Source organism: Neodiprion lecontei, chromosome 7 (genome assembly GCF_021901455.1).
Source record: "Neodiprion lecontei isolate iyNeoLeco1 chromosome 7, iyNeoLeco1.1, whole genome shotgun sequence".
Lineage (NCBI taxonomy): Eukaryota > Metazoa > Arthropoda > Insecta > Hymenoptera > Diprionidae > Neodiprion > Neodiprion lecontei.
In genome coordinates this window covers 16,905,793-16,918,898 of record NC_060266.1, presented here as the reverse complement: position 1 = coordinate 16,918,898, position 13,106 = coordinate 16,905,793, and the positions used below count along the sequence as shown (strand labels likewise).

Here is a 13,106-nt window from a genome sequence, read left to right as displayed (position 1 = left end):
TCGGGCATTGATTTCAAAAGTCACTTGTGTAACAAGTGCTTCAAAGATCTCTCGCTCATAGAAATTTACTGAAAAACTAGTACTACCTGACTGCAAAGAATAGATAATAATCCTATTGCTTCATGATATGTTGAATTACACAAAACTTCATAAAATGAATCGACTGGATGACAGTCGACTATTTGCGGATACTCGATCACTTTTGCCATTGATTGCCACTTCCATTCTGGTTCCTGAAATTGCTACCTTACAGATATGCACCAGGATTCGCCGATAGGCCCATCTAGCATTCAAAGTCCCAAGATACAATGTCTTGTTCTGGGGAAAACCTAGGATTCTTTAAGAATTTTGCCATCATATTTGTGTAGATACTGTGACTGAGAATATTTCTAGTAACTTGTTAATTTGAAACTAATTTTTGAACGGTATTAGGTATGTTTTATTACTTCTATTTGAATGTAATTAATTTTTAATATTCTAATTGATCAGCAGACTCGCTAGTCACAAGAAACAACCAAACCAGTTCAAACAAAGACTTAATACGACAGGAATAGCTCATCATTTTGTAGAAAGAGGATTTGTATAGTCTGTGGTTGAACAAAACTTTATCCAGTGATATGCCACATGAGGTTTTGGTTTTCATCTTATTCTGATGTATCTTATAGTGGCATATTTAAGTATTAATCAATTCCTTGTACAAGAAAACTGTTTTAAAGTTTCGGTTACTGGGAAATATTGAGTGGTCTTTGGTAGAAGCCGCTCAGTCAAGCTCAGCCTCGCTGCTGCTCAGCGAGGAGACGAAGTTCAACTTTTATCTTGGTTGGGCGTTAAAATTCAATGATATTAATGTTTCAAGGCTACATTTTCATAAGACTGGAACAATGGAGTCTTTCCTAGATTATTCACTTACATGGTGATACTTTCTGCACTTGGGTGTCCGCTTGACGAGAAATACGTAGGATTTTGTTAACGATCTAATGATTCTCGTTTCAAATCACTTGAAAGTTTCAAGGGTTTGAATTCAATCAGTTACGAACCTCTTGGAACACTGTTCAGTTCCATGCAGTGTTGAGCACCAATAATTATTTTGTGGAATTAATTACATCGAAATTACTAATTAGGTGCATCCGCACTTTGTAATTAAAAAAAATTTGAATTATAAATTAAGAATGTAAGAAGTATCGGTTTTCCTTTTAATTGCAAATTACGAACATAATTAGTATCGGGTTTTCTTCTAATTTCAAACTATAAATGTAATGTACACCAGTATTTCCTTAAGTATTCGAGATATTTGATGAAGTTATCTGCAATCCAACACACCGTGAAATAATCGCTTTGAGCTCTACTTCATTCACTCTTATACTTAAAATTTTTTACTATTCCTTCATAACCATGTGATCTTTGGAGCACTTTCTAGACCAATCATTTTCGAAGCTCCCATTCGCTTACCTTTGTGTTTTTTTTTTTTTTTCAGAATGGCAGTGCACACGTAAGTTGACACTTAGGCTGTCTATCTATAGGCTAAACAATATTACATTGTGCATCGAGAGCGAAAACTGGCGCAAACGCTTGTTTTTCCTCGAGATTCACATGCTATTTTCTTGAACAGCGGAGCGAACGCGAGTTTTTGCGTAGCGGCTGATTCTCAAGTCAGTGTAAATCACCAGATTAGTTTGGCGACTTGGGCAAAGGGCGCACAGAAGTGGATGCGGGTCCAGGGAGCGTAGTCCCCCCGGGGTGGGGGAAGGGCGACCCCCAACTCAAATATGACTTCTATCTCAAAGCTATACGAACAATTTATTGAAGTTTCTTGAAAATACACATTTAAAATAACTGGCTATCATAATTTTCCCAATTTTTCAAGTTTCATCAAATTTAATATTCACAACTACATGAACAATACGAGTGGCCTCCCCCCAATGAGTAAATGCTGGTAGTTGGATTCATCGTCAGATGTCGCTCCGCTTCTATCTAGGGTCACAACGGCATTAGCCAACTACGAACCACCTTCCGTTGGTACTACTAGCATTATGTCAATCACATAGTTTGAACGTTTTCAATCCTTCGCGTTTCACTGACCGAGAATCGCCCGTTTTCGATCCATTCGGTCGGAGCGACAATGAGCGTTTTTGCTCCGTTGTTGAAGAAACATACTTATTGGTCACCTTCCTGCATGAGAATGTCAGTTTTGACAGAAAATTCACGGTACTAAAAGACTTGTCCGATTGAGCAAAATACCGTTTAAAAAATCGGAATCATCTATTTTAAGCAATTTAAGTGGTTACGGTTACAGGTTTCCGTTGGTACGAGTGAAGTACCAATCAACCCGTCAGAAGATCAGCCCCCTCCGAAAGCACCGACCATTTCAATTCCAAACGAATCATTTAGTTTAAGCAACGGCCACATTGTCAAAACATACATGCTGCTTCTACGGGTTTATTGTATGTCAAACAACAGCTGCCTTATTTCCAACTGTGATTTAGATGGTGAGAACATATTTACTTGTATTAAGAAAATGCTAATTGGAAATTTTATCGTGGCTCATAATATATTTGTGACTAAAATAAGACATCAATGCTTTCTTTCATAAATGCACCACTTTTTTTAATTTTCACGTACACTTACGTATAATCTTTACTATTTAATTTTCATGTCGTATTCTAGATATGATAAATTAATTATTAGAATATATTCACTAAAAATTTCCTTATTGTTACAATAATGACAAAAACAGGACATTTTTTAAAATCATCAATTCTGTGGAAATCGGAAAGCAAATTATGAGAATGATACGACAAAGTGTTTTTTTTCTTGATACTCGTTTTTAGACTCCTCACTTCGCTGTTTTCGAAAATGAGAGTAAGTTATTGTACTCGGTCCAAAAATCACAAGTTAAAGTTTCACAGAATTTGCATGTTCTGAAGTCGAGTCTGCTTTCGAACATTTTCGAATGAATGTCTGGTGAATTTTTTGCCTGCTTGTTTCAATTCATTTGAAGTTCATTTCGAGAATGCAGATAAATTGTAAACTGTACATAGCACACAAGGGCAATTATTTTCTCGACCTCAACACATCGAGAAGTAGTTAAATCTCAACTATTCATTTTCTGGGTGATTATAATAAATTTCTCTTCCTTTCTGAATACGGCAAAGTAAGAAGATTAAAATGATAAAACTACTGTAAACAAATAGCAGTGAATATTTTAGCAATATTGTTCTCAGAATCTCATTAAAAATGACATAATATTCTTGGAACAAGTTGCGGCCTTTAACTTTTTGATGTCGTTTCGTTTAAAAAGGGTGTTCTTTTCAAGCACTTGAATTTTCCACTAATGCTCTAACATGTTGTGTAACCGATGTGATTTTTTACAGAACCTGCCCAAAAACGGCGTAAGTCTATCAACGGTTCGATAAAGAATGGTGGAGAAGAAATCAAACTATACGGCTCCGAGCTTATCGTATACGACAAACACAATCGCTGCCTATTAACGGACGGTGATTATGAATTAGGTTTACAAGAGGTTCAAACAAATGTCCGTGCCAGCCCTAAAAAACACAGTTCCTGGGAATGTATCACTGAGATTAAGGAGGTAATCTTATACATATATTAAAATCGTATTTCTTATCCGAAAATTTGATTACTTAATAACTAATAATAATCACTGAACGGCCATGTTGTAAAATCAACACATCTGAAATTTATCATGCATTTAAACGCAAAATCCATAATTCATCGGATTTTCGAAACGTTTTACAAACTGACGTGAAATATTGTAATAATAATAATAATCACCACCAACATCCGCCATATCCGATAGGGTATGTCCCCATGATCTGTAAGGCGTGTACGGAACAAGGGGGGGGGATGGATTAGGGACTATCATTATGCGTCCGCAGCTGTCTTAGGGTATTCAATAGAAACACCCGCATTCTCACCAGAAGTAACGAAATTTGCAGGAAAGTTTGCCCACGAGTAGTCTGGCCGAGTTTAAACCTCAGTTCGCCGATTCGGCGCCTAAATGACGTGGTCCGTCTCATAATTTCTATGAGTTGTCGTTCAGGTCTTCACCGTAATGCTGGGGATTTAAATTCAAATCCTCATCTACTTTGGTCAGTTGTAAACTTCAAAAAATCACTCAATGAAATCTATGGGATACGGATCTATAATCTCGGATGTTCTTTAACATTCAAAGCCTCTTCATTGCATTTGATTTAGTTACACAATCTTCTCAGAAGTTAGCCTTTGGATTGTGATAACTATCCAGATATGGTCAAACGAGCTCGAAGAATTCTCTCTCGCTCATGCTGCTAGGATCTTCATACTTTTTAGAGAATACGATTCAAATTTATGGTTTACCCATATGGCTTAAATCAGTTGAGATGCTTGAAGAAAGTGTTCCCAAAGTAAATGTTGACAAATTCACAAAATTGACGGAACCATCTTATGGAACTATTCATAAGTTTCATCCAAATTAAGTTGTTTTTGTCATTTTATTATATTTGCAATGTACGTCTTCACTTGCGTATCCGCTTGCTTTTGACCCATATTGAAATTTTACGCTCGGAGTACAGAGACCTACTTTTCCTCCTTTTACAGATTCTACTATTTTCATCCGACGCACACTGCGTTGTTTTCAAAACCACGTTTTCCAACTTGAGTTGCAAGATAATTCAAGAAGCAATGAACCAACAACTTGCAAAGTACGACTCTGCTGTCTGTAGGTAGTTTTTTTCGAATGTCGCTCGGTTCCAATACCTAAGTACCTGACCATCCGTGATCTACGATGTGCTACCATATATGATTCATAGCCATAACATAGGATTGATTGTTGTTGAGGCGGCAAGTTCCAAATATACCGCCCTAGTGGTGAGGCACATGAACAAAACGCCCCATCATTTCTAATCCATGTTTCCCGATGCTGACTATAGTAACTGAAGCAATTCATCCCATAATACGTCTAGGGTCATTGGAGATGAGCCAATCTTTTGGTCAATCTACCATTCTCAAGAATCAAAGTGTTGATTCTTGGTTGAGGTATTCCTGGCATCGACTCCTGACTAATGGCAGTGTAGTTCTCAAGTTCGTGTCCCAATATTTTTTATCACGCTTGGTTAACCCACTGCCACGTGCCCCCCGTTCCTAATTTTTCGGCAATAGCACCAAATCTTCTGTTTACGTGTCACCCTATGAATATCACTTTACTTCTGTCATCACATCTTGCAACGCTCCTATCCTTTACTCAATCGTTAGTATTCTGTCGTCATCAATCAAGGATTTGTGTAGTCTAATCCTGCCTTGTGGTGGTCTAATCTTGCATACCGGTAATTGACATTGCCAATGTGCATATCATACTTTGCCAAAGATTGTCCGTGTTTGCGACTGTACACATATGTTTCGTATATTTTGAGCCACGCGTATGTAATATGTATATGCCACTATAATCATGTAGTCTCATTTGCCGAACTCTCCCTTGAGAGTATCTATTCTGCATATTATGGATAATAATATTTCTTGGTATTGAAAACTGATCCAGCAGCTTCAGTTGGCTCTTATACTCAGCCCAAGCTGTAATAATGTTTTGGGACAACGGATTCGTCCCAGTCATACTTCACACACGACTTCTTTGTCACTTGTCAGGATCTTGGCCTTGAGATATATTGATCCTACATGCACTAATAGGTCATAATATAGTGCGATTTGCGATAGCATTGTTCATTTTTTGACTTGGGCATTTCAATCGCGAACTTTTATGTACCTGAAGTTTCAATAGATCAAACTAAGTCGAAAAGCGTTCCAGCAGTAAAAGAATACATCACTACAATTTTCAGCCATAATTCGATAATTTGATACTCTCGAAATCAGTAGCTACGCAGATTATATTCGCTTTTCAGGAATTCATAATCGAATTTATAAAAATTTGTTGAAATTTAAAATTTTACCTACTTAACGAATAAACTTTTCGCATATTTCATAAGGTATGACGAATATAGTACAAATTCTTTTCTTTATCGATGTATAAAATATGAGCCGTCATTACGTTTAAAATTCATTCATTCGTCTATTCTGTCATTCATTCGTTCCAAGTGTAAATTCTTTGAAATAGTGTATATTGTTAAAATTGTAAACAATTGGAAATAATTGTCTTTCATCGATACACTTTACTTTTGGATTTCACTTGTTTGATTTTATTTCTCCCTTTTAAATCGTCTCTCTTGAATTTTGATATGGCTTTTGGAGTTTTTACTGTTTGAATTTTAAATGTCTATCTTTATGGTAACTTTGCTTTGATAAGACGTTCGTCGATCTTCGGTATCTGATGTTTGATTACGGAAGACGGGAACCTCCTTCTTCCTCCAAAAGAGTCGTTGACCAAGAGCCTCGTTTCTTCTGACTATATTCGAAATTAGTGAAGACTCACCTCACGTGTCCCACTCCATGGATCAACTCTCATCCGCTCTCGTTTTGCTCATTTAGCGGGTATATTTGAATCATCACAAATTGCAATATCAGCAGTTAATTTAACTTTTAATCAAATTTCATTGATCGGAACTTCAGGTTCAATTAGTTTTAGAACTTGGGCTGTTTTGTCGGTTTGAGACCAATTGATGTCTAAAATATTTAGTCTATGATGAATCCAGAATCGGAGCAGAAAAATAGGTGAGGTGATTCTTTTCGGATTACTTGCAGTAACCTCACGTCATTTAATGCCTACTTACACAAGTTGAACCTGCTTACTTTCAGCAGGCTTGTCAAAGTTTCTCACTTATCTGTACTGCATCTTCTAAACTAGATTAACCGGTTAAGCAATCATCTGTAGAAATCTATTTTAAGAATTTCTTGTCCTGTAGGAAATGATTGCACTTCATCTTGAAATAATTGGTGCAACGTTCTTACTGTTGGGAACGATTTTGCTACTGTTCCATACGTGACTTGTACAATTAATACAGTGGTTATAATACCACTAATGAAGCTTAAAGGCTCTGTATCGAAAATGATAATATGAATCTCGTATCATGGCTGTTCTCTCGTTGCATGCAGTAAAGAAAAATTGGATATTGTTTATTCTGTGCTAGTGGCAATACCAACGAAACTTACTTTATTACAGTGTGGTCCGTTTGAAGTATTCAGTCGTGGGCCAACGTTAAAGTTTAGACTCAGCTGGACGACAGAGCCAAGTAATGGTTTAGTGGATAGGCCACCACCCATCCATCCTCTTCCTAATGGAGACAATAAAGAGAACAGGCCAGGAAACGGTGAGTTTTAACAATTAATAATTCAAGCAGCCTGCATGAAAAGAAAGAATACGTCAGAATAATACATTTTATAACAAATGCAGAGATTTAGAGATATCTGTACGAGTGCTACAATTATATGAAGTACATTTCACCAATCTGCATTTATCACGCATGATTTTCTTTGGCATCACGTGTACGGAAAGTTTGATTTGATAAGTACCGAAGATACCACTACTAGCATGCAAAATTCAAGTTTGGTAACTCACGCCCAATGCTGCAGCCACTGACTGTTTGTAAATAGTTTATTTTCCGACATTGACTTGGAGGGTTCGATTTTTGAGGACTGTGGAACGAGCTTAAAGTCCCTGATTTCAGAATAGTGTGGTAAAACAACGATGGTGCATGCGCACAATCGAAATGCTAATTTTACACACTGCGGCTTTCTATGACACACGCTCACTTTCGAACAACTCAATTTTACGCTCTGTGTCATAGTGCATAAGTTAGCTAACCGCAATTTTCGCGCTATGAGTGGTATCTTCGTAATTTCTCAAATCAAACTTTCCTTTGCAGGTGCTCGCCTTGGCTCATGCTGCGTTCACACACTTGTACTTGCACAAATGCTATTGCAGCACTCGCTTTCAGCTCACGCCGCCTAATTCGTATGCGTATTCGTGTAAATGCAGCACTCACTTTTGTAGTTCACGCTACAAACTTCACACTCGTCAGAAATCGTCCATTTTCTGCACTTATAATATAATATACCATTATTCTGCGTAATCATATATGGTTTTCATACATTGCATACTTGTGTATTATATGCCGTACAGGTTCATGAAATGCCGTATAGATTTTAAATAAAAGTGATCAATGCGAGAATATACATTTTTCGCTTGGCTTATATCAAATATATGTTGGGTATAAGTCCCATATAAGTCTTGCATATATATATATCTTTTTTTATGCAAGAATAGATGCTTGAAGGTTATAAGGTTCTTTCACAAAAAAAAGTCAATTGCAGATAAAATGCAATATTTACAAATTTAATTTTCTTAATTACAGGTGCATTGGACCGTTTTCCAGCTAATCACAGTAACAATAATAACTCAACACTGCCTAATTCTAGTCCATTAACACCTACAAAATTGTCTTTATCTATTGAAAAAATGGATATGTCATCTACTCAGCAAATAGTATACCAATTTTTATACAATAATAATAGTCGACAACAAACAGAGGCTTGCGAGGATCTTCACTGCCCTTGGTGTTCGTTAGACTGTGGGAAACTATATTCGCTCCTAAAGCATCTTAAATTGTGTCACTCACGGTTCACATTTACATACGTGGTAAGTTCTCATCTTCCAATTTTGTCATTTTACTCAAAATGGTTCATATTATTACTCAAAATTTCTTCAATTTAACTCTGGAATATTTACATATTGTGCATTGAAATATACAGAAAACAGTCAATAATGTGTCACGTATGATTCGTTTCAGCCAATCTCACAAGGAGCAAGAATAGATGTGGCAATAAATGAGTGCTATGATGGGTCATATTCGGGCAGCCCGCATGAATTGATTTCTCAACCCTCCGGAGTTGCATTTGCTCGAACTGGCCCGACAAGACGTACAAGTGTTACCAATATTTTAGTCTGCCGACCAAAAAGGACCAAGCCTAGTTTATCAGAATTTTTGGAATTAGATGAAAATGATTTTGAAAGTCAACGCCCATACATCACCGGCCATAACAGGTAACTTTTCTTTAATAATACTTGTTTTGTTTATTGCAGACAAAAATATTTTATCGTTAGCGCTTCCATGTTTCATCGTGAAATGCGACATTCAAAACTTGTAACCGATTTTTGTATAACTCGGAATGATTTAGTTGTATTACGATCCTAGTCGATGCTCGAATTAATCCGAGTATCTCATCCCAGCTTCAAGTGTTACACCACAAACGATTTGTAATCATACTTGCATGTTCTTGAATGATTCCTGTCCGCTAATCGAAGCGTTGTGTACACGGTTTACACAAATTTAGCTGAATAATGATCCCATGACCATCCCACTTTGAAAATCTAGGCTCCCTACGAAAAAATTTCTGCTTTTTGATGGACTCATAAAAATAATTTTCTTTGTTCGCGAAAGTCTGAAGAAAATTAATTTTTCGCAAAAAAAAAAAAACACAGTTTTTCAATGTTACTGATAACATATCTAAAAATAGACTTATTGTGATCGCAGTGTAAGCAGGAAGATGATCTCACAGTCTATCTCTGTGTACGCAGTGCTTTAAGACATATAGTTCTTGCTTTAGAAAAAATCTGGGTTAGTAATTTCATCGATGGTCGCCAAAGTTGCCACGTACACAGAGGTGTTCATATACATGTATAATAGGGTGGTCCTTCAAATGGTGGTTTTTTGATTCCTACCCATTCACCGTCCAGAATGGTTCCAATTTAATTAAAAAAAATAAATAAAATCAGTTTCAAATTTGAGCCTCCTGGCTCAACTGGAAAAGGTGCCTATAATCACGAACTTTTTCTCATTTGAAGAACATGAGATTTTGCCATACGTTCCGTCATTATTTTTCTGCAAGTGTAATATATGCCTATAAATTCTGTAATTCTTCGGATCTAATGTGCATTGTTTCTGTTATTTGCTATAAAATTCACCTACATCCAACGAGTTTATATTGTATTGTATAAGTATTGTTCATGCTACTGTGGATCGATGAACTTGTGAAATTTTTTTTCCCCTTTTTTGGGAATATATTGCATTTTATTAGCCAATTTGGGTTGCTACTTACTTTAGGTTATGGGCTGGTTGAATTTTCCTCAATGTTCAATACATTTGTAAAAAAAAAAAAAAAACAGTTTGACACCAAGTTCATCGATTCATGGTAGCATAAACCATGTCGTTGGAGGTCTGTGACAATCTACATTAGATCCAGACAATTACAGATTTTTTAGGTCTATATTACTTCTTGCAGAAAATTAATGACTGAAGGTAGAAGGAAAGCTCATGTTATTCAAATGAGAAAAAGTTCGTGCTTACAGGCACCCCTTCCAGTTGAACCAGGAGGCTCAAATTTTATACAGATTTTTTTGACTTATTTGGAACCAATCTGGGCGGCAAATGGGTAAAAATCGAAAAAACCGACTGAAGGACCACCCTAGTGGGTAATATAATCACTAGCATGTTATCAAAAGCAGATAAAAAATTACAATGTTGGACATTATCTGTGTCTCACTCGAATGTCAGACACTCTTTAGGTTATTCGCATGCTGCGTAGTTTGCTCTGGAAGGGTGGAAAGCATGGTTCGTTGCTTGAAAATTGCTACAGGCAATCAGCAAAGAGTACAGTTTCGAAGCAAATGAGGGAGCACAGAGATTGCAGTAACAGTTTACCGTGAATCGCTTACAGGACTGAAATGTTAATTTAGTTGGCAACGGTATATAATTTCTGTCCCGAACCTCCCCACGATCTCCCGCCTAGTTGCGCTCGGTTTCGAAAGGTCCCACTTAGTTGGCTGTGTTTGACAATCTTCAGTCAACGCCGCCAATTATTGGAATAGATGACTGGGGGCAATATAAGAATATTAGATATATGGAGGTGTTGAATGCATTAACATTACTTTTTTATATATTCATGTATTTACATATTTTAGTGAAAAATTGGAATTACTAACAGTCGTCCAACGTAAAATGTACAAAAGATTGCATGGCCGAGTTTTAAAGTGTTTCAAAGAACAACACTATCATATCAATCTCTAATGCTGTGATTGGAAGTTGATTTTTCGAATCTGTACAACAATTCACCAGTTTATTTAGTGAGAAGTTGCAACACGCAAGCGGATGAATATTAGCATCTTACAGTCTCTAATATTCAATAAAGGTTCTCTTATCGAAGTTAGATTTCGTTGTTTATCTTAACCCTTACCTACTACACTTCTCTGGAATTATATAGATTCCATATGGGATTGGACCCCAGTGTGGCAGTTAAGGGTTAAAGCTATTAGGATCTCCGCAATCAAAGGATGGCTGTAAGCAAGTGTGTGTGACACCAACGATAATAGGAGCAGGAGCGTTATATGTGCAAATTACAACTGTGTATTGTCCATAGTACTTTCAAAACATCATATCTCGATGACAGCGACACTTGCGATAAGTGTTAACATTACTAGTTGAAAATGGCTTCAATGCTGAAGTCACCCCCACTTTTGAAATTCTACTGAATTGCAAGACCTGTATGTAAGACCGTTTATTACACCGTGCAGCTAACCCACCCGTGGTAGTTTAGTAGTTCTAAATAGGTAGTACGAGATAGGGGAGAAGCCACCATATAGGGCACCTATGTTAAATTTCGCACGGAGTTTAAAAGTGCCACTAGTGACTCCCACTAATGACCCACCATCTGTACTAACAACCGATCAGTAATTCAGTAATTAAAGTTATAGGGATGAGGCCGGCAAAGTGCTTACCCCCCAAAAAAATTGTTGCACTTTTTCAAATTTTTCAAAAGTTCTCAATCTTTATTTATTTCACGTATCCCATAATAATTAGTTGATAATTTACCAATTTTCATCCTAATTAAATAATGTCATGGTAAAAGTATTCCAAGACAAATGAATAGGAAAATTCACAAGTTTTATAAATCATGACAAAAATACAACAAATTTAGAGGAAAGGGACCATTTTCTCTGCTGAGGCCCACTTTGTTTTCGATTTTTGGACACTGAAAATATACGCATGTTAACAGACTTTCGTTTTTTGGTCAAAATTCTAATATCTATCAATTCAGATTTCCATAATTTGGAGTCTTAATTCCTTAAGGAGCCCACTACGCTTGCATCCAGCCCCCTTACACACGCTGCTAAAAGTGGTTCGCAAAATGTCCCTCGATTCTGCCGCCAATTTCCGCCACTAGTGGCGCTAGTAGTTGTCAGACAAGCTTGCGCGCGGTCAGCGAGGGCAGCGAGCGTGTCAGAAGTCAACTAGTGCCACGTAGAGGAACTAAAAAACTGGGACAAAACTCGTACAATTTTTTAGTATACGAGCAGTGGTGAGTGTCAGGGGGCTGCTTGCATCTCACCTACATATACGTCTTCAGAACAGGTCACAGTGCGGATGAAGTGAGCAAATCGTATTATACAGTTTATTTTCTCTAGAATATTGAAATCGTTTCAAATTTTTGAGAATAATAGTGTTTGCAATGATGCTTCTGCGTTGATCCATGAAGTTCGAAAAATTGTCAAAAACACTGAATATACAATTGATTTTCACTAACTCTGAGGTTATGATATTTAAATCCCATGTTTTCTCTATTTTAACATAAATTTTTCGAACTTGTTTGAGTCAACAAATAAGCCCGATTGCAAACATTTTCACTTTCCAAAGTTTGAAATGAGTTCTATACTCAGGAATGAAGACTGCCTCTTGCGACGAATCCTTCAACTTATACTCAGGAATGAAAAAAACTGTAAAATATGATTTGATCACTTCGTTGAATACCATCATAGCGTTACAACATAATTTAACCCCATTGGTGGAGGCTGGTGTCACGGTGTGACACTTGAACTTATTGTACGCTAGCTTTTCCCCTATCTCCTGATCACAACTTCTAGAAATACGGTGATGCTCTCATGTCCTTTTACACATTCATTATTTATAGTAGCGCATTGCCGCTTTATCAAAAGTTGAATAGTGCAACAAGAAAAGTCTACAAAGAATAAGATGACCGCTGAGTAAGCCTTATTCATAATGATTGAAACCAATGGGAGCATTGCTTACACCCCAACGATTGATCTACGAATTATACAGATTATCGTCCGATATCACTGGTCAATATGGTATTTTGCTGTTAGCTAAATT

The 13,106-nt window shown here is 36.8% G+C and overlaps 1 protein-coding gene across 2 annotated transcripts in view; it reads left to right on the top strand.

Annotated features, from left to right (window-relative positions):
* LOC107222934 (polycomb protein suz12-B) overlaps positions 1 to 13,106 on the top strand; it is a 55,268-nt gene that overhangs the window by 21,339 nt on the left and 20,823 nt on the right. Inside the window, exons 5-10 of one of the 2 annotated variants that reach the window (XM_046744718.1) lie at positions 1,475 to 1,489; positions 2,294 to 2,486; positions 3,372 to 3,589; positions 7,106 to 7,253; positions 8,298 to 8,581; positions 8,733 to 8,986. In XM_046744718.1, the coding sequence (XP_046600674.1) occupies positions 1,475 to 1,489; positions 2,294 to 2,486; positions 3,372 to 3,589; positions 7,106 to 7,253; positions 8,298 to 8,581; positions 8,733 to 8,986 (1,112 nt within the window). The remainder of the gene's footprint in view (positions 1 to 1,474; positions 1,490 to 2,293; positions 2,487 to 3,371; positions 3,590 to 7,105; positions 7,254 to 8,297; positions 8,582 to 8,732; positions 8,987 to 13,106) is intronic. The other variant, XM_015662478.2, reaches the window with a different exon arrangement.